Source organism: Alligator mississippiensis, chromosome 1, assembly GCF_030867095.1.
Source record: "Alligator mississippiensis isolate rAllMis1 chromosome 1, rAllMis1, whole genome shotgun sequence".
Taxonomy (NCBI): Eukaryota; Metazoa; Chordata; order Crocodylia; family Alligatoridae; genus Alligator; species Alligator mississippiensis.
Window position 1 is genome coordinate 181,626,425 of NC_081824.1, and position 26,423 is coordinate 181,652,847.

General features: G+C 47.2%; 1 protein-coding gene across 1 annotated transcript in view; it reads left to right on the top strand.

Annotated features, from left to right (window-relative positions):
* The first annotated feature begins 1,468 nt into the window (after positions 1 to 1,468).
* The window catches only part of CAPN8 (calpain 8), a 49,695-nt gene continuing 24,740 nt past the window's right edge, over positions 1,469 to 26,423 (top strand). The window contains exons 1-5 of the mRNA XM_006276636.3: positions 1,469 to 1,768; positions 5,708 to 5,777; positions 22,769 to 22,887; positions 23,190 to 23,323; positions 23,672 to 23,840. Of these exons, the coding sequence (XP_006276698.1) occupies positions 1,532 to 1,768; positions 5,708 to 5,777; positions 22,769 to 22,887; positions 23,190 to 23,323; positions 23,672 to 23,840 (729 nt within the window). The 5' untranslated portion in view covers positions 1,469 to 1,531. The remainder of the gene's footprint in view (positions 1,769 to 5,707; positions 5,778 to 22,768; positions 22,888 to 23,189; positions 23,324 to 23,671; positions 23,841 to 26,423) is intronic.

The window sequence follows — 26,423 nt, forward strand, 5'->3', positions numbered from 1 at the left end:
TGGCTAGCCAGGCTTTTGTTTCAGGCAGCGTACACTGTAGCCACGTGCGCTGCTATGCTGCTAATTAGCAGTGCTGCAAATGCTTGCATGCACGGCGCATGCAGTTTGCAGCACCACAGATGGGTTTGTGGTGCCACAAACCGCACATGCATGCTCGTGGGGATGAACCCAGTGAGGGCATTGTTGCTGGGAGGGGTGGGGTTTCACTCTAGACATTGGCCAGACACACTGTAAACCACACCAAGCTCGAAGTACAGGTTGGTCAAAACCCAGATTGGATTTTCCCATTGGCTCATCTTCTTTCTAAATGTGAGCCTGTCCTGCGATGGAAAGGGGAGCCTAACAGCCTTCTGAAAGCTCATCATTGATCTTTAAGGTGGTGGCTTGGGTCTCCCTGCAGTTTTAATATATTTTCCGTACTCCTCAGACATGTATAGGAACGCACGTGTGTTTTAACAAGGGGCAGGGAACTCCCAGGCTTTTGTGCAAATAATAGAAGTAGTGGGAGCTGTGCAGGCCGGGGGCGATCCGGGCCCGTCTTCGCGCACGCGGGCTGTGGCCAGCAGCCCGGGCACACGGGGTCGGAGAAGACTGGGGCGAGCTAGAATTAGTCACGGACACGTAATGGTTGATTTAAAGATTGTTTACTTACACCAAAGATAGTCATGGTATAAGCTGGACAGTTTCCAGGCACAGCTCTGCTTAAATCCTCGTTAGAGGACTACAACAAATTCGTTCTCTCCCACGGAGTTGTTGAAGCTCCGTGGGTTCTCTCTCCCACAGAGTTGTTGAAGCTTTGTGGGTTTGGTAGTTTCTCGTGCAGGAAGGGATACATCTAGGAATCTATCGGCGACGGGGAGAGGCTAGAGGCTGTTCAGGCCTCTATTGCCTTTTATGAAATGCGTTGGGTCCGTAAGGATCCGCAGCGCTTAGAGATCTTCACGCAAGGTGAAGGTTTTCTTTCTCTCTCTCACTCCGACTTGGGCAGAAACCACCCAAGCTCTTTATACGGCTAGCAAGCCAATTGCTAGCCGCCACGTGTGCATATTTTAGAACTGGCCAATAATGTGGCACGAATTCTCATACAAATGGCGGGAACTCCTTGCACCGAGCATTTCTTAGATGCAAAAGAAATGCACCATGCAAAGAAAGCTTCAAATTGGTGGGAAATTCTCCGTTGCACCGGGGTTCTCTTCTGCAGCAGAAAACTCCACCGTGCAAAGAAGCTGCAATTTAGCGGGAAAATAATTTAGCAGTGCCGAAGCACACACAAACAAAAAATCACAACTTTGGGTTGTGACAGGAGCCAAAGTCACATTAAAGTAGGCTCCTTCTCTCCTCCCATCTTCCCTGTCTTCGTCTTGTGTACATATTTACACTTGTGTTGTGACTCCACCTCCCAAGGTGCTGGACTGTATAATGTGTTTACTCACTCCACCCTTGCTGGCCACTCACTCCCATTCACTCCCTCCTGTTCATGAGGTCGGAGCTGTCCTGTCTTCACAGTGTCCCACGTTGAGGGCAGAGCACAATGGCAGGAGTCGCAGCTAAGTTGTTCAAAGAGAGAGCTGTGGCAGAAGGACTTGGCTCCAATAGAAAACCAGTCAAGTATTTAAACCAGGATTACGAAGCCCTGAGGGACCAGTGTTTGCAGGCTGGCACTCTGTTTAAGGATGAAGAATTCCCAGCTTGTCCCTCTGCCTTGGGGTATAGAGAACTGGGACCATACTCCCCTAAAACACAGGGCGTAGTCTGGAAGCGACCCACGGTAAGAGTTTTTGTCATTACATGTTTTGCTAGTAATGCAATTCTAATTGGATGCAACCTGAACTATAATCTCCAAATTCAAGCTGAATTTAAGTTGGAACTTTTTTATGGCCTAGGAAAAGCATAAATCCGTTGCATCCTGCAATTTTCTTTCCAACTTTCCTCATCAACCTGGTTCTAATTAGAAGCAAAAGTAGTGAAGGATAGTAAAAAAGTTGTTGTTTAACTTTAGGCCTCCTCAGAAGTCAGACCCCTGCAAGTGTTCAGTGAGAGTCTGTTCTTCTAAGGTTTCCAGCACCATTTTGCCTATGCATGAGGCTTTGGTACAGTTCAGAAGAGTATTTAAACTGTTGATATCTATCGTGTCTCCTGGGAGCTGCTTATCACCAGTGAAAGAGTCTGACTGGCATTATGTGCTTTCCAGTATTTCATTGGGAAAATTAGGCTCCTACTTCAATTTATGAAGTCAACTTCTCCACTTCCTCTACTATATATAGTAATTCAAAAAGCTGGTTGACATTTTATGAACAAAATTTATTTTTGGTGATAATTTGCCCTCTTGGTAAAGGAAATTAAATGGTTCTATTACAAAAACGAAAAAAATAGCTTTGTGTGTGTGTGCGTGTGTGTGTGTGTGTTTTGTTGTTGTTGTTGTTTGTGTATTTGGGGTTTTTGTTGTTGGTTTTGGGGGGGGGGGTTAGTTTATTGTCTTTCCAGACCCCTCCTCTCTCTCTCCCCTTCTCTACTACTACAAAATCAATAAATAAAGAGGTGGACTGGAAGATGAAAGCTGGAAACTAGGCCTGTGTGAAGTGACTAGTATTTGCTTAGGATTCGGAATCGGCTGATTCGGGGGACAGTGATTTGATCTGGTGATTCAAATCACTGTCCCGAATCGATTTGGCCAAATCTGATTTGGAGATTCAGCTGCTGCCAAATCCTCAAATCACACAGGCCCATCCCCCACCCGCTCTCTCAGCCCCAGCAATGGCTGCCCTGCCCATCCCAGCTCCCGGCTCTTTGAAAAAAAAAAAAGCCCCAACTCACCGGGTGCTGCCAGGCGGGGGGGGGGAGGGGCAATCCCCTCTATCCCCCACTGCCCCATGCTGTGTGGGGGGCTCTGCATGAACCTTCTGACCCCACCCCCACTGTCCCAGCCCCCCCATGGCTGCCCCGCTTGCACCAGCTCTGGCCCTTTAAGGAAAAAAACAAACCAAAAAACCCTGGGCTCACCAGTTCCTGCCTGGTGGGGGGCAATACCCACTGCCCACCACTGCCCCCTCCCATGAGTCCTGAGCTGGTGAGCCTAGAGGTTTTCTCGGTTTCTTTTTCTTAAAGGGCTGGGAGCTGGGGTGGGTGGGCCAGCCATGCAGGGGCTGGGGGAGTGGGGGGTCAGGGCGGCTTGTGGCAGAGCCCCCCATGCAGCATGGGGCAGTGGGGGGCAGCGGGGATTGCCCCCCTGCCTGGCAGCACCCAGTGAGTAGGGGCTTTTTTTTAAAGCGCCGGGAGCTGAGGAGGGCAGCCATGGGGGAGCTGGGGGAGCAGACAGAAGATGGGGCCTAGCAGGGGTGTCCCCATGGTCACCTCCTCCTCCCCCACCCCCTACTTACTAGTTCCGAGTCCGGGTCCAGTTCCCTGCCGCAGCGGGTGGGGACTGCCAAAGCTCTCCGAATCTTTACTGGAAACTCCCTCCCTCCCATAAACCTCCCCTGGTACAAAAATGGGTGATGGGGAGAAGTTTCAAAACCAAAAATTAGCAAAGATTCAATTACAATAACATTTGAATCATGTATAACAAAGTGAATTTTAAAAATTGCTCCCACACACTTCTTATCTGACACTTGGACTCTTGAGTGCTGAGTACCGTGTGGAAATACATATTGCCTTTGTTAACTCTGGGAAAGCAATGCTGGTTAGAAAGCCTTTTAACTCTTATGTTTTTGCTAACATGCTGTTAACCATCACTAGTCATGAAAAATATGCAATATTAAGTGCATCCCACCTAGGACTGTGCACCTCCATTATGCAAACAGTGATTGACCAAAATGTGTCCAACATAGGCTTCTTTATTGTGCTTTGTCATTATGTTTATACAGAACTGATTGTATATAAGACATACAGTCCTCAGATGGGCACTTGGCTATATACAGACACTTGGAAATGATTCAAAAGTGGCAGGTGTCTAAATGAATCATGAGTCATAGCCAGATGCTTCCTACCAGGTGCTGCTGTTGCAGCAATCTTCTGTGTGTGTGTCTGTGTCTGTGTGTGGGTGGGGGGTATGGGGTGGGGGGAGAGTGAAGGAGAAGGCTGATCTGTGTGCTAGGTTTCATCCTATATCTAATCCACCACAATAGCAGGATCCCATGGCATAGTTGAACAATGGATCAACATCAGACACAAGCAAACCAAGCCACAGCTCAGACATCTCATACAAGCTCATCTTTGCTCCTCTCCAGGGCTAAGTACAGACAGCTAAAAAACCCAAGGCTGAAATGATTGTCTTTGAAGGTTAGTCTAAGCTGCAAAAATTAAATCGAAACAGAAATGAACAGACATTCACTTGTGATTCAAGAAATGCAGCCACATGCCTGCAGTAGCTCAAGCCAAAAGCTGGGGGGCAGGGCACACTAGAGCACAGCTCTCTGGCATTTACCCAGCATGGGCTGTATGTTTGCTTCCTCTCTCTGCTGCCCCCAAGGTCTCTAGGATATGCAGTCCAAAATCACAGCAGCAGGAGTCTGCAGGGTTGCTCATCACTTCCTCTTCCTACTTCCAGGTGTCTCTGGGATTTGTAGTCCACAGTCACACCCAGCAGTAAGTTTGAGCAGGGAAAGGTTTGTTTTAACCCAGACCCCAGCCAGGGTTGCCGGGGGGCAGCCCCTCCCACAGACTGGGCTGCATCCCAGCTGTGCTTGCCTGCTGCCCCCCCGTCAGCCAGCTCTCACTGCTCCAGCTAGGAAGCAGAGGGGTGGGGGGGCCAGCCCTGCTCTCTGGAGCAGACAGCCCAGCCCAGCCCAGGGCTGCAAAACCTTCTGGGGGACAGTGATTGAACTTAAACCAAGAAGGGGCCTGGGAGAGAAGTTTCATAAATCAGTTTGACCCAAATCAGTTAAGTCTGATACTACATTCAACCAGGTTTATCTTAAACCAGTTTCAGCTATTTTGAAACTGGTTTACGTGCACTGAGCTTCTGTTCTGTTATAGGTTTAAATTAGTTTCTGATCACTTAAACCGGTTTATGTCTAACTTCTGTCCCTAGCCCCGGTATCTATAGGATAATAGTGGCCAGGTATTGCTACTTCATCTTGTTTACAAACTCATGCCAAGTGCTTGAAGCAAATGAAGGCTCATCCCCAAAGACAGCGTGGACTGGATAATGTAGGGCATTAACTGTAACTCAGTGGCTGTTCAGAGTTGGAGTGGAAGAAGTGGTCATCACTTGAACTACCTGCCTGGTCTCCAGCACTACATTCTAGGAAAGGGGGAGAATTACAAACCCTAATAGAAATGTTTTACTGTTTTCCTTTCAGTTCAATGAAGAGAAGTTTTAGGGATTTCAAACTTTCCCTTGTAGTGGCAATAGCCTTAACATAGCCGTGATGACGTGCTGCTAGTACATGAGAAGCAAGATTTGGAACCTACATTCAATGGGAAGTGAAACTCATCAGCCTATTTTCACTGTCTGGGCTGTGTGAACTGCAGGGTAATGAACAGACATAAAGCTTGACATTTTTTTCTCAATATTAATAATCTGAGATGATTTTATAAGACAGATAAACATTAGAAAAATGTTCTTTAACTTCAACTTGTAAATCTATTGTAAAAGTGGTTACATTTCTTCTTTTCCTGGATTTCACTGGAATGATGTGAGTGAAACAAACTGCAGTCTTTATCACACAGTCATGGATAACATGCTCTTAAAAAAAATTTTTTTCAGGAGTTATGCACCAACCCTCAGTTTATAGTTGGAGGAGCTACTCGGACAGACATTTGCCAAGGGGCACTGGGTGAGTTTTGTTTGTTTTGGAGTAAGGAAAATATCTTTATTACTTGAAAAGCCACTAACTTGCTAACAGGCTGTTCTATGTAGAGCAGGGTGGGCAAAATACGGCCCGCGGGCTGCATCCAGCCCACAAAGCCATTCTATCTGGCCCATGGGGCCTGTAAAAAATTTAGAAAATTAATATCTATCTGTCCTTGGTTTCTGTGGAAAATGACAGGATCCAGGGGCAGTAGGACCCAAGGGAAGCCCAGCAGGCTCTTGCAACAGCAGGGCCTGCCTGGCCCCGCCCCCCCAGCTGGAAGCCCCAGCAGTGCCTAGGGCAGCAAGCAGGCGGGTCACAGCTGTTGCCGCTGCCGCACAGCCCCAGTGGGCGAGCCTCGAGCCGGCGTGGGGCCCAGGCTGGCTGTGGGGGTGGGTTACAAGCTGGTGCTGAGCGTGGGGAAAAGCGGCCCCTTGCCCACCCCTTGGCTGGCACCCCACGCTGCAGCCGCTTGCAGCCTGTGCGGGGCTTCCTGTACCTGCTCAGGACAACCCCACACAGACTGCCAGTGGCTGTCGCAGGGAGTGCTGGCCATGGGGCGGGGGAGGGGCTACTTTGCCCCATGCTCAGCACCAGCTTGTTCCCTGCTGGCGAGCAGGGGGTCAGGGCTGCACGCTGCCCCCCCATCTGTACCGCAGGGCTGGGGAGCACTGGGAGTGAGCGTGTGCATGGGGCCCACACTGGTGTCCCAGGCCCAGAGCAGGGAGGCAGGAGTACAGGGTCCCAGCTGGCAGGGGCTCTATGGAGCCAGGCCAGCTCCCCCTCTCCCTGCTGGTGCAACCCAACCTGGCTCCACAGACTCCTGCCATCCCGCACCCCAGCTCTAGACCCCACCGGTGCTGGCCCTGAGACATTGGAACATTGGTCCCAAGATGGTGACCAGGGGGCGGGGCACCTGTCAAGTGGCAGGGCTACCCATGTGGCCCTCGACAGCCTGCCAAAACTGGGTAAGCAGCCCTCCACCTGAAATAATCGTCCGCCCCTGACATAGAGGTTAATAGCGTATTCCTGCTAGAGCTAGTGGAGTTACTCAAAAGACAATCAGTGCTAAGGATGCCTGGTTTGAATCTTGCTGTTGCACATGGCTAGTAGCCCAAATGCTACAGAATGCCTACTTCTCACATTTCTATATAGGCAACCCCCGCTTAGCACTCTTAATTGGTTCCTGAAAAACCAAGTGTTAAGTGAAATGAGCATTAAGTGAAACTGAAAGTATTTGATGACCCAAGATGGCAACTGCAAGTGCTATAAGGAAACTCACTAAGTGCTAAGTGAGATCTGATATCAATTTAAAATGAGCATTATAGTGAAATTAGCTCTAAGCGAAACAGCTTTAAGCGGGGGCTGCCTATACCCTGATCTGGTGATGTGGGTGAGTGGCTAGAAGCCCAGTGGTCAAAAGTTTGAGGCCGTAGCAGAAGTGCTCGTGGCGTGGCCCTCTCAGAGTCCAACGAATGTGCAAATTCTGTTAAATACCTTGTCACACAAAAAGGAAAGGAAGGCTTATTCCTATTTACCTAAGGAAGTTTGAAGTTCAGCTACTTTTAAGCAATCTAAAAAGGTCAGAATCTTTTATCACAGGGAAAAACTTACATATTTGCAAGTTTGTATTTTTAACCCTGTCATAACTTAAAATTACTGAAGATTTTATTCAGACTGAAGATAACTGATTTTATTTCATATCTCCAAACAGTTTCACCTGAGGGAAGGCACCAAACATGGAGAGTTTTATCTCAGAAGCTAAACATTTCAGAATATGTGAAAACATAGGTTTAAAATGGGAATAGTAAAATAACCTTATCTATGTTGGTTGGGGGTAATATGTGCCAGTAGATAAGCAGGACAGGCCACCTGGTCATGGGCATCAGTTAGAAATGCTTATCACCTTCAAAATTAATGAAGCCTGTTACCCTAGTAAGATCATGACTAATAAGTAAATTGTTCCAAGTCTTTCATGTTTAACAAGTATACAACATTCAGTTCAGAGGAGTGAGCAAATTTTAGAGAGAAAAAGGAAATATTAGAGGAGAAAAGACTGTATACTGGGCACACTGTGTAAATACAGCAAAGCAAATATATCTAGCTCTTTCAATCAGTGCTGCGCCTGAATTCATGTTTGAAAGACATTGTGTTGTTCACTCCCAGACACTCGCCACAGCAAAAATTACTCTTCTTTGTTACCTGTTTTTCAAGTGCTTACAGCTATGCAAATAGAGTGCTTTTACATAGAAGTCCTACAAAGACTTTAACTTTATTCTTAATTCCTTATTCTCATAACTATCATATATCACTTTTTGTCTCTGCTACCCAACTGATAAAATCCATCTTTGGAAGACAACAGCTGTAACAAGAGAAGGAAGACTGGCTTCTCTTGCCAACACACAGAGCCTAAAATTCAGAGATCCTTGTAGTAAGAATTTTGAATAGGTTAATTTTATTGCATCTAACCAACCTCCCCTCCATGATACTAACTATAGTGCTCCTGGCCATACCTCTAGCCATGGACGACTGGTGCCACTTTAGTCAAGAGGGACATTTTCCTCCCTCCCCCCACCGTGCGACCAGTCAGTGACTGGGGGTGGGGGTGTCCCCCTGTGGCCAATCACTCCAGCTGGGAAGCAGCCATGGTGCTCCTGCTCCCTGGCTGGCGCTCACAGGGCGGGCACCGGCGCTCTCACCTGCCACTCCTGCCTGTTGCCTGAATGGGGAGCACGGCTTGTCAGGGGGTGCATGCGCATCCCCATGCACCCCCCTACACGTCGCCACTGCCTCTAGCACATCAATTGTGCAAATAAGATTCAAACCAGTCTTGCAAGTCATTGACAATAAATGATTCTGGTATCCTTGTAAGCCCAGCTCCATTAAAGCAATTGCTAGAAAATCCTTTGGCATGTGTATATTCCAGCTTCTAAAAATAAGATGCGCAATCATGTACTTGTTTGAGGTTATTTAGTCACTAGAACAGTGCTTTGGTGCTCATTTTACTAGAACAAGTCTCTGGAAAGGCTGTAAAATAGGAAGAGCTACTTTTCTTGTCAACAACACCAGGATGAAGGAAGTTTCTATAATGAATGTAAAAACATTTTTTTTTTTTTATGTGGCCCAAATAAAAGCTGTTTTCCATGACAGGTTACAAGTTAAGGAACCCGGGAGTATTTCCAGCCTTGTGTCTAGTTTAGCCTATGAAAGTAGCAAACACATCCTTTTAGTTATGCTCATAAGTAGAATGCAACCTCCCTGGGAGTGTCCATATGAGCAGGAACATGCACTTTGTGGTGCCTCAAAGGTATTTAAGGCACTGCAAACTGCATGTGGTGCATGTCAAAAGGTTCTCTGTGCTGCATATTTGCAGTGCGGAACCAAAATTAGATACCAGGAAATCCTGATACCTAAAAAAATGAGTAAAAAAAGTGGGGCAGCACCCGTAGTTGCAGTGTGCACCACCTAAAGCCAGAGCCTAGCTGGCAGAGCCATGCTCTGGTTGCCGGCCAGGCTCCATGTGCTCTTGAATCATCAGCGCTGCAGCCCCAGGAGGCCCCCAGGATCCCACGTAAAGCTGCAGGAGCCAACCCAGGTACTGGCCCCAGCCTCCCCTATCCCACCTGGGGCAATCTGCTGTGTGCCAGAGCACACATGCAGGGATGTTTCCTGAGGACAAGTAGCAGTAGCACACTGCTGTGGCACTGCTGTTTGTTCCCAGGGAAATGCATGTGTGCACTTATCGGGATGCACCCCCTGAGAACAGATTAAGTGCTTCACATCCTTCTTTAACTGTTTCATTTCTGTCAACCCCTCCCCTCCCCCCCCCGCAGTGCCTGCATTCTGTACAAAATTGGGACTTTCACCATAGGCTACTGCCAACATTTATCAGATAGTGGGTACAATAAAGATGGGTCCAAACCAATACCCTGTGAATTGTGGAGTTCTTACATGTGGAAACCTAAAGCCCTGGATGTAATAAACCCTACATATCTAGCTACGATCCCAAAAACTGATTCAAAATGTTATGGCTTAAGGCTCTTATTCTCAAAAACAATATAATTTGGCCAGTGTGCTCTGGGGAGGGTAGACCATCACATTTCTAACATTATAGTGGCCTGTTTGCAATATTGAATAGAATTATTTATACCAGCTCCATAATACTGTGTCCCTATATTAAAATAAAAAAAAAGTCTTCAGACTGTCACTATGGGACTTATCTTTTTAATGTTCTGGTAGGGGTTTGTTAATATTGCTGAAGCCACAATAGGCCTTTTGGTATTTAATCTAATATCTTGAACATGAAAGTGCTTCTTATTAAAGCCCATATGTAAAACACTTCTTTTGGAACAAACCTTGATTATGTAAGCCACGTACCTGACCCACTGACTAGTCCCCCAGGGAAATAAAGCATATTTTTTATTATCTTCTGTGACATGTTTTCTTTTAAAAACTAAAACTAGAAGTCTGGGTTTATGTGAACAAAAGGCAGGAAATCCAGAGTTACAGTCTCAGTCCATTAAACTTTGTTTCTTTGACAACAGCATAAGTTAGATGACTATCGCCTTGTAAGTCTGAAGGGAACTTGAAAGACTTGAAATATTTTAAATACACTTTTTGAACCACCTCTATTTGATAGCTGAGTAGCAACTTAAAACAGAGTCACTCTTATTTATTAAAGATGACTTGTGAAGTATCCTTACAGCTCTCCAAATAACTTGACCCTAGAGTTATTTGTTGAAGGTCTCAAATAGCATGTGGCAGAAGTTTAGTTTTTTAAAATAATTTTATACCTACTGGGATAAGAAATTTAAAACAGCTCTCTAAAATCCAGCTCTCTAAGATCATGAAGTGCAGTCATTTTAAAGAATTAGTGAACATTGTAGTAGGGTGGAGTGATGTTGTAGCTGTGATGGTCTAGGACATACATGAGAGACAGGGTTTTTTTTGGTGATATCTTTAATTCTACACATGTAGTGCCAGAGCTACAACTGGTGCACTTCAATCTAGTTGCTTTTAATTCAGTGAAGTTATACCCATTCACATTGGCCAAAGATTTGTGCCAAATCCTGTGTGTGCTCTCTCTCTGTACATCTAATCTTAAGTGTCCACTCAGTGGACAGGCAAAAGCATTGGCAACGTGTAGGGGGTACACACAGGTGCCTGTGCACTCCCTGGAAGCGCCAGGTGCGAAACCGGAAGTGCACTTCCAGTTTTGCTACTGGCTCGGCAATCGACCGTGGGGGGACTCAGCCCCAAATCAGTCACCCATGGGTAAAAGCTTAGCAGCCGGCCTTTCGATGAAAGTGAAACAAATTTGTACTTTGGGGCTCTTCAGATAAGAGTGGGTTCAATAATCGTGGTTCCTTTGAGATGTTTCATTATGTGTTTTTGCTGAAACCCATCTTCATAAGCTGGAAAGGAGTTTCAGGCAACTGTACTATCATAGACTGATGCATGGGGGGAAATTAGGGAAGTCTAAATTGCCTATTTCTTTGACTGTCCCTCTGTCCCAGTGTTAGTTGTAGCCAACGGTAGAGTATAACTCAGTATAGTACAAAAGCTCAGCTCAGCTCTTTTAAACATCTCAGGATTGAAATTGAACCCACTGCAGGAGGTAGCTGGGAACGTGTTGGGACATGGTGAAGGCTGGTCTCTTGCTCTGTGAGCTATGAGTTCAGATGCAAGTGTGGTGAGTTGGGGGGTAAAGCTGAATGTCCAATCTGCATGGAGGCCAGCGGTGGAAGGAAAGGGTCAGAGATGAGAAACCAAATGAATGACAACATTTAGCCTGAATGTAATCACCTGGGCTTGCTCGAATAGCAGGGAGCCAGAAATACCTCTGTGCTGTAGGGTTTAGATCTCTGTTCCAGATTTTCCATTTGGGCCCATCCCTTCTTGACTAGTTCAAAGGCAATCAGGTTCTTTCTAAACTAGGCACTTTATCAGTGAAAGAAAAATATCATATTACTTTGCAGTGATTGACCTTAAGAAAGTTTCTCGTGTAGTAGTAAGGGTTAACATCTGGCCCTCTGCAGCATGCTTATAGGCTCGGTAGTGTTATGCTTGCTAGCACCACTGCTGAAAGAGACTTGGGGGTCATGACTGACCACCAGATGAACACGAGCCACCAGTGCAATTTTGCAGCTGGTGAAGCTAACCAAACTCTGGCTTGCATCCATAGATGCGTCTCAAGTAAACCTCAGGATGTCATCCTCCCACTGTATTCGGCCTTGGTGAGGCTGTAGCTAGAGTACGGCATCCAATTCTGGGCTCCTCAATTCAAGAAGGATGTCAAGAAGCTTGAGAGAGTCCAGAGGAGAGCCACATGCATGATCAGAGGGCAAGAGAATAGGCTTTATGAAGAGAGGCTGAGAGCCATGGGACTCTTCAGCCTGGAAAAGTGCAGGCTCAGGGGGGACCTGATGTCTGCCTATAAGTATATAAGGGGTGTACACCAGGATCTGGGAGAACATCTCTTCACCAGAGCACCCCAAGGTAAAACAAGGACCAACGGTCATAAACTCCTCCAAGACCGTTTCAGGCTGGACATAAGAAAAAATTTCTTTACTGTCCGAGCTCCCAAGACCTGGAACAGACTCCCTTCAGAAGTGGTGCAGGCACCGCACCTACTCTGGACTCATTCAAGAAGCGTCTGGGGCAGGGGGCTGGACTTGATGATCTTCAAGGTCCCTTCCAGCCCTAACGTCTATGAATCTTTCCTGGGGGCTGACATGATGACATCAACACAAAGTTGTCAGCCATCTGTGTGCGTGCGTGCGTGTGTGTGTTAGATGTTGCAATAAAGCCCTTTTGAAAGCAAGAAGACTCTGCTCTTTTATGAGCTATGAGAGAGCACACCTTGTGGGTTTTATATTAAACATGGGTGCAGTACATTGAGCAAATATTAAAATCACACAGGTAGCAAAGATAGATCATTGCAGATTTAGCATTCATTTCAATTAGTAACCCATTAATCTAACAGGATAGCGCTTAGAACAATACACAGGTGTGACTAGATAGTGATTTTTTTTTTTTTAACATTGTGGCTAAAGTCACTAAATGGTAAAATCAATATACTGTAATTCCATGTTTATAAGGATCCTGGAATTCAGAAAAGCAGATTTTGACTCCCTCAGGGAATGGGGGCAGGATCCCCTGGGAGGCCAGTCTGAAGGGGGAAAGGAGTCCAGAAGAGCTGGTTGTATTTTAAAGAAACCTTACTGAGGGCTCAGGAACAAACCATCCTGAAGTGCAGGAAGAATAGCAAATGTGGCAAGGGGCCAGCTTGGCTTAGCAGAGAACTGTTTGTTGAGCTTAAATACAAGAAGTGCAAGCTTGGACAAACAACTTGGGAGGAGTATAAGAATATTGCTCACACATGCAGGGATGACATCAGGAAGGCCAAACGCAACTGGAGTTGCAGCTAGCCAGGGACATGAAGGGTAACAAGAAGGGTTTCTACAAGTATGTTAGCAACAAGAGGAAGGTCAGGGAAAGTGTGGGTCCCTTACTGAGTGGGGGAGGCAACCTAGGGACAGATGATGAGGAAAAGGCTGAAGTACTTAATGAGTTTTTTAACCTTGGTCTTCACAGGCAAGGTCAGCTCCCAGACAAGTGCACCGGGTAGCACAGTTTGGGGGAGAAGGTCAGCAGCCCTCAGTGATGAAAGAACAGGTTAGAGACTATTTAGCAAAGCTGGACGTGTACAAGTCCATGGGGCTGGATGCAATGCATCTGAGGATGCCGAGGGAGTTGGCTGATGTGATTGCAGAGCTGCTGGCCATTATCTATGAAAACTCATGGCGATTGGGGGGAGGTCCCAGAAGGCTGGAAAAGGGCAAATATAGTGCCCATATTTAAGAAAGGGAAGAAGGAGGATCCAGGGAACTACAGACCAGTCAGCCTCACCTTAGTCCATGGAAAAATCATGGAGCAGGTCCTCAAAGAATCCATGTCTAAGCACTTGGAGAAGAAGCAGCTTATTAGGAACAGTCAGCATGGGTTCACCATGGGCAGGTCATGCCTGATTGCCTTCTATGATGAAATAACGGCTCTGTGGATACAGGGAAAACAGTGGATATAATACAGGCAGTCCTCAGACTTATGACACAATTGGTTCCTGAAAACCTTTCCTCTTAAGTCGAAACGTTGTAACTCGGAACCAATTTTCCCATAAGAAACAATGTTATAAATGAGGGATTGGTTCCTGAACCAAGGCCCGATACCCTGTTTTCACCAAAAATACCCCAGAATTTTGTACTCAATCAATTATAGATGAGGAATATAGCTACATTAATGTATTTATATTGTAAATAGCAATGATATTGATTTGGAAGGACTTCTTTGAGGTGACTTTGCTGGACTTTTTGAAGGGCTCTTGTTTGGACTTTTTGAAGGGTTCTTGGCTAGTCTTCTCAGGAGTCTTGACTGCAGGTTTTCCTGAAGTCTTGTCTGCTTTCTTAAAGAAAGTGTCCAAGGAAGTTTGGACAGATGGTCTCTAGGGAGATGAGTGACGCAGCGAACGTGTTTGCTGGTGTGGCATTGCATTGGATTAAGCATTATAAAGTCAAAACTGACATCATAAAGTTGAAACAAGGTGTCAAATTATAAATGTTGTAAGTGCGAAATGTTGTAACTCGAAATGTTGTAAGTCGGACTGCCTGTATACCTTGACTTTAGCAAGGCATTTGATACCGTGTCCCACAGCATTCTTACAATAAAGCTGAGAAAGTATGAGTTGGATAAATGGACTGTAAAGTGGATAGAAAGCTGGCTGGACTGTCAGGCTCAGAGGGTAGTAATTAATGGGTTCAATGTCTAGCTGGCAGTCAGTATCAAGTGGAGTGCCCCAGGGGTCAGTCCAGGGGGCCAGTTTTGTTCAATATTTTCATTAATGATCTGGGAGATCTGATGGTTTGCACCCTCATCAAATTTGTGGATTACATGGAGCTGGGAGTAGTAGATACATTGGAGGGTAGGGCTAGGATTCAAAGTAACCTAGACAAATTGGAGAATTGGGCAGAAAGAAAACTCATGAGATTCAATAAGGACAAGTGTAAAGTCTCACACTTACGTCAGAAGAATCCCATGCACCACTCTAGGCTGGGGACTGACTGGCTAAGCAGCAGCTCTGCAGAAAAGGGCTTGGGGGTTACAGTGGACAATAAGATGGATATGAGTCATTAGTGTTCCCTTGTTGCCAAGAAGGCCAACAGCATACTGGGTTGCATTAGGAAGAGCATTGCCAGCAGATTGAGCGAAGTAATTATTCCACCCTATTCTGCACTGGTGAGGCCACATCTGGAATACTGTGTCCCATGTTGGCCCCCCGCTACAAAAAGGATGTGAACAAGTTGGAGAGGGTCCAGCAGAGGGCAATGAAAATTGTTCAGGGGCTGGGGCACATGACTTATGAGGGAAGCCAGAGGGAACTGGGTTTATTTAATCTGCAGAAGAGAAGACTGAGAGGGGATTTAATAGCAGCCTTTAACTACTTGAAGGGTGGTTCCAAAGAGGACGGGGTTAGACTGTTCTCAGTGGTGACACATGACAGAACAAGGAGCAGTGGTTTCAAATTGCAGCAAGGGAGGTTTAGGTTGGATATTAAGAAAATCTTTCTCACTAGCAGGGTGGTGAAGCACTGGAACAGGTTATCTGGAGAACTGGTGGAGTCTCCTTCCTTTGAGGCTTTTAAGATCCGGCTCAACAAAATCCTGGCTGGAATGATCTAGTCAGGGATGGTCCTGCTTTGAGCAGGGGTTTGGACTAGATGACCTCCTGAGGTCCCTTCCAACACTAATTTTCTATGATCCTGTTATAAACTCCAGATCAAACTGGCTTCTTTCAAAATTAAAAAATGTCATATCACCATCACTAAACACAAACTTGGATCCAGGAATCAGGCTAGGCTTTCTTCCACATTCACCAGCAAGAGTAGAGAACCTGCACCAGCACTTGTCTCTCAGTGTTGTGGATGAGGTATGAGATGGAAAGAATCGTGTGCTGCCACAGTGAGGTTAGCTTTGCAGGACTAATAAACAGTGGAAACTTGCTTATTTCTATTAACAAAATCTATGTACTTAAAAAGACAGAGCGAACAGATACACATTTTATATGGTTACTTTTCTGATTATGACTGCAAAAATATTTCAAATAGGTATTCTTTGGTGCCCATTTTTTTTCATATGAACTTTCTAGGAAACTAAGGCTAAATTTTTACTTAATTGTTTAAAAGCTAACTTCTAATCAACATTAGTCACTAAATAATTCACCTTGACAGCTGTTAGTGGTTCTCCCTAAACATTTTTCTGCTTAGATAGCAAGGCAATGCATGTCTAATATCTCCACTAAATCATGAGTAGAAAGCTTTGCAAACTGGTTAAAGGTTGTCTTTACCAGATTCCAAAAGGGAGGATGTTCACATTTTAACTTCTGTTACTCTGATAACTATTGATTTATCATTATTTCTAGTGCCTTGCAACCCTGATACAGACCAGTGCCCCATTGGGCAAGGTGCCATACACAACACTTAAAAAAAGAGACAAGTTGTGACCCTTAATATTTATCTAAAACTGTGGTGTTCACTCTTCGGCCCCATGAGCCAAATAAGTGGTGCAGGGCTGATCCACAGGCCGGATCATACACCACACCCCAGGATCCAGCCTGTGCTGCCCCTGGCTACCCTGCATTAGGGGACAGGGCCCTGGAACTCTGCGCTGCCTCTGGCTGGCCCCATGTGCCAGGACCAGGGCTCTGGGACCCCACATCACCTCCTCCCAGTGCTGCATGTGGGAATTGGAGCCTTAGGAACCTGTGCCACTTCTGTCCAGCCCCACAAGCTGGAATTGGGTCCTGCACTGTCCTGTGCAGTGAATCTAGTGTGCAGGCCATGATCACAGGGTGTGGGGAGCCCTGCAGACCAGATGACAAGGCACTGGGGGTTGTATCTGGCCTTCAGGCAGTGAGTTGGGCACCCCGAGCTAAAATACACAGTATTATAACTGGGGCAGGGTGAGGGGGACACCTGTCCTGACCCAGCTTATGAGTGGGTGCCAGAATCCCCCCCATGCTGGGAACCTTTGCAGCAGCAAGGGAAGCCCTATACTTCTCCTGCCTGGCCATAAGTGCCGGAGAGGGCAGCAGTGCTGCACCCAACAGTGCACTGGGTGGCAGGGGGTTAATGTGGTAAGCAGAATGGTGCTCCTCAAGTCTCAGGGAGCCTTTGCCAGAGCAGGCATAGCCTGCAAATGGGGCACCAGGATGTGCTCTGAGGAACCCTGGCCAGGGGAGAACTGATGATGAGCAGCAGTAAGACTCATAGCATTAGGTCAGGAAGGTAAGACCCAATGTGGTCTTCCCTTTACCCAATGTGGTTGGCAAACCCTCACTGACCCTCCCCCCTCCCCCCCCCACACACGCACACACCTAGCCCTGAATACTCAGTGTGCTCCTTTCACCACTGGACATGTAGCATGAGTTTAAGTCTCCCTGAGGGAAATAGGAACGAGTGATGTAACTGGTATTCTCCTAAATGCTAGGAAAGATTTCACATTGGGAATTCTTGTAAAAGATGTAACGGTGTGTTTGGTGTCTTAGGGGGTCAGATCCATAAACAGCTAAAATAAGACTCAGAAGTGGCTCTGTGCTGACTGAATGGCTCCAACATGGCCATCCTCTGTGTTTTGCAAATTCCAGCTGCTGATGCACAATTTTTAATGGGTCAGGTTCTACTTCAGTGGTTGTAACAACCTGTCCTCCACCAGAGAGCGTGTGTTGGGGTGGGGGATCCACTGTTTTCCCAGTATTCAGTCTTTCTTTTCATTACTAGTAGACTGTGTCAAGTCTCATGTGGCTACAAGTACTTTTAAATTGGCAACACCAGGGCTACTGCTCTTTCCCCTCCTCAAACCTAGCACTATATGCATCACAGAAGGCCAGTAGAAGAAGTGGAAGCGGAACACATGGGAGCCAGTAGCAAGGGTGTATATATAAAGAGGGAGATTTAAAACTCCAAGCCCAAGGCTCTTTTCCTGTTATATCAAGAGCCATAGTCCTTACCCCATCCCCCTGCTACTACAGGTACTCACTCACTCATTTTTTTTTTATTCTCTGAAAGAGCTCGTTTCAGGAAAAAAATGTCTGTTACAGTAGTGCCTGGATGGCAACAACATACACAGGCTCTGAATATATACAATATTAAGAGAGTCATGTTGGTAGCATAGGTTCCCTTACCCTTCTGACCAGCTTTGTGTGGGGATCTCTCTTTCATCTTTTTCTTCTTTTTTTTTGTTGCTGCCTTTATGCCTTGCTAAATTCAGACCAACACATCATATAATCCCTTTTATAAATTGCCTAAATTTTTCTTTAATAAACTTTTTACCTCTGCTACCACTGTTGGAAAGAAGTTCCAGAGCCTCAGTCCTCTACTGGTGGGTTAACTTTTTCTAATTCATGGCCTAAAAATACCCAGTGCTTCTGAAGGAGGCTGACTCATGTAGCAGAAGGGGAGGGTGGGGGCAACCAGCAAAGATCAGAAACAGAGGAAATACCCATAGCAGAACATAGGCATAGCTACACCTAAATCATCCCCTCTTCTTGAACACCTCCAGTGACAGTGAGTCCACAACTTCCCTAGGCAGTTTATTAAACTGCTTCACTATTCTAACAGTGAAGAAGTTTTTCCTGATATTCAACCTAAACCTAATTTGCTGCAACTTCAAGCCATTAGTCCACATCCTGTTCTCTGCAGCAACAGAGAAAAGGTATTTTTCCTTTTCTTTGTGGCAGCCCTTCAAGTATTTGAAGACTGCTATTTAAAGACTCCTCTTAAGCACCTTTTTAACAAGCTGAACATGCCCAGCTCCTTCAGCCCTTCCTCATATGTACAGGTCTACCCAACTCAAGGAGACAGCTGACTGATTTTTCGGGCAGATCGTGGGTCCAGCCACCATTTTCACGGGCTTATTGTGGTGGGCTCCCCCTGTTGACTTTGGATGTAGGACCCAGATGCCTTGTTCAGAGGTGGAGGGGGGGAACCCACCGGGGAACCCACCCTCAGACTGACCATAACCTTTGCATTCAACAATAGGCAAATTTATTGATACATAGTGATAACAAAAGAGAAGCAGTACAAATAATCAAGCAATTCTATAGCTACTAATCCTACGGCTGTCATCAGAGTCAAGAAACATCTGGCCAGAACACAGGGTTCACTCTGAGGCCCTTTCTTAGCTGTCAGATGTCAGCGTATCAGCAGCCTGGAGGTGGGATGCTGAGGCTCCCCTTGGGATGGATGAGATGGGCTGGTGGTGTTCCCTCTGTCCATGGTGGCCTTGGGGACCTCTCCTTGGGGAAGGGGATAGGGACCCCTCTCAAGGACCATCTCGGGCTGGAGGATGGGGAAGAGGAGGACCCCAGGCCCTTTTTTACTTTCAAGTCTCCGCTTTTGTATTCTCCTTCTCTCCTGGTGACTCTTCATCTGTGGGCATTGCTGATTGGTTTCTCTGTGTTTGTCATACTGTCCACATTCTGTTTCGTCCACACATTTCAAGCTCATCACATGCACACCCTTTCCAAGGCAGGAATTTCAGGCCCCTCTCTTTGGCCCTGTGAGCTGGTGCCACCTTATTTCATGTTATGGAACAGTCTGGTACATGCCCCCAGTTTCTCAGACTTCGTGTCCTTGTTTGTTAGACAGTATGTCTGCTTCTGAAGTTTGGGGAAACTGTGTGTGTGTGACCCAGGCTTTTAGAAATCAGTTAACCCCTGCTGCCCATCTTGAACCATTCTAATCAGGGGCGATGCATAGGGGGTGCACCGGGATACATGTGCACCCCCTGACAGGCCATGCTCCCTGTTTAGCTGGAGGACAGGGGGGCAGGTGGGAGCACCAATGCTCGCCCTGTGACTGCTGGCCAGGAAGCGGGGCCACCAGCAAAAGCAGCTGCGCTTCTTCCGGAAGTGGCCGCAGGATTGGCTGCTGGGGGACCCCCCCCCTTGGTCACCTTACTGGTGTCAGGGGGGCATGTGCCCCTCCCTGACTCAAGAGGCACCAGACACCCATGATTCTAATTACACACACATACACCCCTATAAGCCAATTCCCAAAAAGCAAACCTTTAAATACCATTTTCAAGCCATCACCTCCCACACCTCTGATTGGCTGAGGGGCCCTGTGGCTGCACCCACCTGCCACTAATTGGTGGAGAGACCTGTCTGTCACATGGCCTTGCCTCATTCCATTGATTGGCTGAGAGGGCTGTCCGTCATGTGGCCTTGCCACTGATCAGTGGAGAGGGGAGAGATCACAAAACAGGCAGCCCTCTCACCCAGTCAGCAGCGAGGGGTGAGGTGGCAGCTATATTGCCTGTTTGCCTTCTGCCAGCAGGCCTCTTTGTGCTGGTCTACACAGCTGGGAGGACTGTTGGCTCCCACTGGGGAGCCAACATTTAATTTTTAGTAAATTTTCTTCTGGTTTTTTTATTAATTTTCCATGGATTTGGGGGATATTGCCTGATTTCATGATTTCCTTAAAATCTTCACAATCATGACTTGAGTAGGTCCCTACGCATCACACTGCAGACTCATTCTGAATCCGTAGTCTACCAAGACTCCCAGAGGCCAGATGCCTAAGCTGGAGGTTCCTGAGAAGCCAATACAAAATTTGCTGTTGTGTATAGATGTATTAAAAATACAAATGATAAAAACTACATATTCCCAGCAGAGAAAAACAAGAAAAATGTTATCAAATAAACAAGAGAAATTCAATTGAGCTAAGCTTTTAGGGGGAATTCTATGGACACTTTATACTGGCATTTTATTATATGGGTACATAAAATATGGTGTGAAGCAGTCAATGGGTGCATCTACATGTGTAATTAATGCACACAAATAAACTTATTGCTCTGGAGGTTTTTGCTCCTGGGTATGCCATTTGAACATACACCTGGGAGGAAAAAACTCGGGAACAATTAGCTCTGGAGTTCATTTGTGCGCAGTACATGAAGCCTGGTGGGAGCAGTCTAGGCTGGCAGGGGACCCAGGGGATCAGCCTGTTAGCCCAGGGCTGCTCTGACCAGGTTCCACATGCTGCGGAAGGGCTGGCTGAGGCAGGAGGATGCTTCAGTGCAGGGCTAGCCAGAGGGCAACCCCTGCACTGAAGCACCCTCATGCCCCAGCCAGCCCTTTTACAGCACATGGAGCCCCATTGGAGCATCCAGCCCAGGGCTTCACTGGCTGGGCTCCATGTGCTGTGGAGCAGCTGACTGGGGCACAAGGGTGCTTCAGTGTGGGGCTGCCTGCTGTCTAGCCCTGTGCTGAAGCACCCTCATGCCCCAGTGATCCCTGTCACCATCTGTGCATGTGTTTAAGCACAGTAACTTTCTGCTCTGTCAGGTAGTACTTGTGTCTGATGGCACTATCCGACAGTGCAGTAAATTAGTCTACAGTGGCCTAATTGCCATGTGTGTATAGATAGTGACACTTCACTGTGCAGTAAATTTGTCTACTGCACAGTAAAGCGGACGTGTAGACATGCCCAGTGATCCTCAACTGGGGTTCAGTGTCAGATTTTTCCAGGGGTGCTCCAGGACCTGGTCCCTGTGTTAGGAGGTAAGTGATCACTCCTCATCCCACCAGAACCTGTACCATTCCAGGCCCTTGACATGTGTTCATTTATTTGTATGATGGGAGCTGATCCCTGATCCTAATGATCATTCCTTCTGCTGTACATGCATGCACAGCAGAAGGTCCGATTTTGGGATCAAAGATCAGATCCCATTTGTGTCCATTCTACTTGCCACTGCAGGGACAGGCTGAGATCATAATCCCCCTGGACTAGCAAGTTAAAAGCCAGGTTCTTGCAGCTTTTTGTCCCCCCTTCCACCTATAAACCAGACATAAACATTAGGTCTGTGCAAAATGGCACTGTTTTGTTGCACCTTGAGTTTTGAGGTTTTGATGGAACAGTGTTTTGTATCGAATTTCATTTTGATGCGAAACAGCTGTTCTGTTTTGCTTCATCAAAACAGTAAGGCTGTTTTGACTCTGTTTCAATGTTTTGCTAGATTGGCTGGGGACGGGAAGTCAGCCCAGCTGGGCTGATTCCCCACCCCTGGCCCCATCTAGCATGGGGGGATGGGAAGTCAGCCCAATTGGGCTGACTCCCCATCCCCAGCGCTATGGTTGAAACGTTTTGACTTTCAAAACGTTTCGACTAGCCTTGTTTTGTTTTGAGGCTGTTTTGATGCCCTTTGTTTCATTTAGATTTTGCTGTTTCGACCTCGAAATGAGTCGAAACAGTGTCGAAATGAAACAGCTGGTGAAATTTCACACAGCCCTAATAAACATGTTCTACATTATATGTGAGATATTTTTATGGCTGGTTTGCCATTTTATGGCACCTTAAATTATGTGCAGGTATAACACTCTTGCCATTTATTCCATGATTAACATGTTGGTCATGGCATAAATGTAAGGTGTGTTAGGGGCCTCAGATAAGCAGCACCCACAGCTGCTCTTCACCCCAGCCACCTCCATGGTCCCGGCAGCATGCTACACATGGACATGTATATGTTGTACTGTCAGGCTATACTTTTCAGCCTGGATTGAATCCCCACTCTTCCCATGCTCCTGGGCTTTGCAGTTGGGTCCCTGAGTGCACATGTCTCTGGTTGCTGCTGTATGAGGTACTGGAGGCACAGTCCCAGCAGCAAGGGCAGGCATAGACCTGGGGTGGGGAAGGGGCAGATGCTGGAAATGGTGGGGTGAGCTCCTGCCCCCGCCACTGCCACCTGGGCAGCAGCTAGATTCTAGCTCTGCATTTCTCAACTGGGCTCTCACTAAATTCCAAAAAGTTATGGAGAGTTGCCTTGCGGCTAAAAGGGTTGAGAACCAGGGGTATAGAGGGAAATGAGGAAACTGCAAGGCTGAGTTTTACCACTGTGTTTTCTGTCTTGAAACTTGCACATTCTCAGGTGACTGCTGGCTTCTTGCTGCCATTGCATCTCTCACCTTGGATCAAGAAATTCTAGATAGAGTTGTTCCCAAAGACCAGAGCTTCCAGAAGGACTATGCTGGGATCTTTCACTTCCTGGTACTTCTTGGTTTGTCCCTGTCCCAAAGGTCTTATGTATGAGGTAACATGCAAGGAAGGGTTTGGATGGGGAGGAACTCAGTGGGAAGGAGCCCAATGAAGGATTCCTCAAGGTGGGTTTTCATGGGGGATCTGAAAATGGAGGAGAGCAGGTGATGGCCAAAAGACATGAGAGACTCTTCCCCCGTGTAAAGGGCAGATCTCACTATGCAGGTGTGGAGAAGAGGGTGGGAGGAGGCTGATGGTGAGGAGGAAACTGGACCATACATCCCTAATTGCTTTTTCTCACTTTTCTTCCTCAGTTCTGGCAGTTTGGGGAGTGGGTGGATGTTGTGGTCGATGACAGGCTGCCCACCAAAAATGGGGAACTGCTCTTCGTTCATTCAGAGGAAGGCAACGAGTTCTGGAGTGCCCTGCTGGAGAAGGCTTATGCTAAGTAAGTTGGGCTAATTCTGAAGGAGGCTGTGGTTGAGCTCTCACAGGAAGGATGCAACTGTCACAGGCTCTGATGATGCACTGTGCAGATGCAGTCTGCCTGAACATCAACCTTTTACTACTGCTCAGCCCTCTTTCCATCTGTCTTTAATGTTCTTCCTGAGCACTTAAAGGCACATTACTAACCTTCTTGCTTAAGATGTTTTACCTTCTAATTCTGCCTTCTCTGAGTACAGTAACAGAGAAATTGGGTTATTGCCACTATTTTTGCAGTACAAACAATTTTTATATGTCAAAGATGGCCTAAGGTCCTTTATACAGCTCAGTTTTCTTATTTTCTACTCCACAGGTTGAATGGCTCTTATGAAGCTCTCACAGGAGGCTCCACAATAGAAGGGTTTGAGGATTTCACTGGAGGCATTTCTGAATCATATGAGCTAAGAAAGGCACCACCCAACCTCTACCAAATCATCCGGAAGGCCCTGAATGCTGGGTCATTGCTTGGCTGCTCCATTGATGTGAGAGGCTGCAAGTGTCTTACTGCAAATCTTACAGAAATCCAAGTTTTGTTTTAGCGAAAGCTCAGTGGCAGACATTGCCACTTGGGATGGCCCTGATTGAAAGCCTGCTGAAGTCAGCATGAGATTTTGCTATTGACTTTAACAGACTTTGGATCAAGCCCTAAATGGGCAACCGCTTATCAGGAAACAGAGGGTATGTTGTTCAACAAGGAAAAGTGCCAAATCCTGCACTTAGGATGGAACAATCCCATGCACCGCTACAGCCTGGGGGCTGACTGGCTGTGCAGAAAAGGACCTGGGGGTTACAGTGGGCAAGAAGCTGAATATGAGCCAACAGTATGCCCTTGTTGTCAAGGGGCACTTTTACATGTTACAGGAGTTTACTCCTGTGAATTGAAATGGTGGGTTTTTCATTGTGATGATTAAAAACCCATTGTTTAAATTTAGGGGCTTCGTCACTGTTACAGAGAGGGGCCCAATCCTTTTTTTTTTGTTTTGAGGAAGCCTACCCACCTATCCCACAGCCACGGGGCAAGCAACCAGCAGATTGAGCAGCCCCTGAGCTGCGAGGGGAACCCGGTTTTTCCCTCCATGGCAGTGATGCCCCCCAGGGCTGCCCAGGTAGGCTGCTAGCAAGCCAGGGTCTGCCCCAGCTTGGGGTCAGGGAACAGCTGGATTGGGCTGGGTGCTGCCTTTGAGCTGGGGCAGCCCTTGGACTGCTAGCAGCCTGCCTGGGCAGCCCCGGGGGGGTGCTGCCACCGTGAAGAGAAGGGCTGGGGCCCCCCTCAGCTCAGGGACCCTGGCAGCTCACCCCCTGGCTGCAGGCAGACTTTGTGGGGGAAAAAAAAGGATTGGGCTCCTTGCCGCTTTTTTTTTTCAGCAGAGCCTGCCCATGTGACCTGTCAGTAGGCTGAGTGGCCCCGGAGCTGCAGGGGGCCCCAGCCCTTCCCTCTGCAGTGGTGGTGCTCCCTGGGGCTGCCCAGGCAGGCAGCTAGTGGGCTGGATGCTGCCCCAGCTCACAGGCAGCACCTGGCTGGATCCAACTCTTCCCTGAGCCCTCCCAGGGAGCAGCAGCTTGTGCATTGTCCCTGCCACCTTCCTGCTGCCTGGGGCCACTCAGGAATGGGCTGGCTTGCCCCTAGGGCAATGTGGAGGAGCAGCAGGAGGGATCTGGGTGTGCTGGTGGCTGGAGAAAGCAGTGGGGATAGTGAACAGTGTGCTGGAAGCCTGCTGAGCCTGAGCTTCCTTGAGCCCGCCTGGGCGTTCAGTGCACTGTGCACTGTCCCTTCTCCAGCTGCCAGCACACCCAGCCACCTTCCTGCAACTTCCCTGTGCTGCCCCAGGGCATGCCAGCTCTTTCCTGGGTGGTTGCAGGCAGTGGAAAGGCAGCAGGGATGGCACACTGGAAACCCCAGAGGGATGGGGGATGAGTTGGATCCAGTGGGTACTGCCTCTGAGCTGGGGCAGCCCCAGCTCACTAGCTGCCTGCTCATGTGGCCACAGGGGGTGTCACCATAGAGGTAAGGACCAGGGCCTCCCTCAGCTCAGGGGCTGCTCAGCAGCTCACTCACTGACCATGGGAGAGGCAGACAGGATTCATGAGAAAGAAAAAAAAAGAAGAAAAGGATTGTGCCCCTCACCGCTTTTGCCTTCAGCCTGCCTTTCCCATGGCCAGGGGGCAGACTGTTAGATTAGAGGCTACAACATTACGTTGCAAACTAAACTACATGGGGATGTGGTTTTGTTTGCAATGTACCAAACCCACTGAAATCACAAAAAATGTGTAATATGTGATGCAATTAAACCTTAAAAACAGGCATTTTTTTTCACATGTACAAGCGCCCAAGGAGGCTAACGGCATACTGGGCTGCATTAATACGAGCGCTGCCAGCAGGTCAAGGAAGTGATTATTCCCCTCTATTCAACACTGGTGAGGCCACATCTGGAGTACTGTGTCCAATATTGGGCTCCCCACTACCAGAAGGATGTGGACAAATTAGAAAGAGTCTAGCAGAGGGCAATAAAAATGGTTTGGGGCTGTGGCACATGAGTTATGAGGAGAGGCTGAAGGAACTGGTCTTATTTAGTCTATAGAGGAGAAGACTGAGAGGGGATTTAATAGCAGCTTTCAACTACCTGAAGTGCTGTTCCAAAAAGGATGGAGCTAGATTGTCCTCAGTGGTAGCAGATGACAGAACAAGGAGCAATGGTCTCAAGTTGCAGCAAGGGAAGCTTAGGTTAGATATTAGAAAGAATTTTCTCACTAGGAGGGTTGTAAAGCACTGGAACAGTTTATCTAGAGAGGTTGTGGACTCTCCATCCTTGGAGGTTTTTAAGACCTGGCAAGATAAGTGTTGGCTGGGATGATCTAGTTGGGGCTGGTCCTGCTTTGAGCAGGACGTTGGACTAGGATAACTACCTGAGGTCCCTTCCAACCCTAATTTTCTACGATTCTATGATTGTGTGTCTACAGGGCACAATGAAGTACTGTATAGAGATGCCAAAACTAGTTCTAAATGAACTGGTTCAGGTTCTGGAAACCAGTATAATCATGTTAGTACAGTTCCCTGCCTGGTCTAA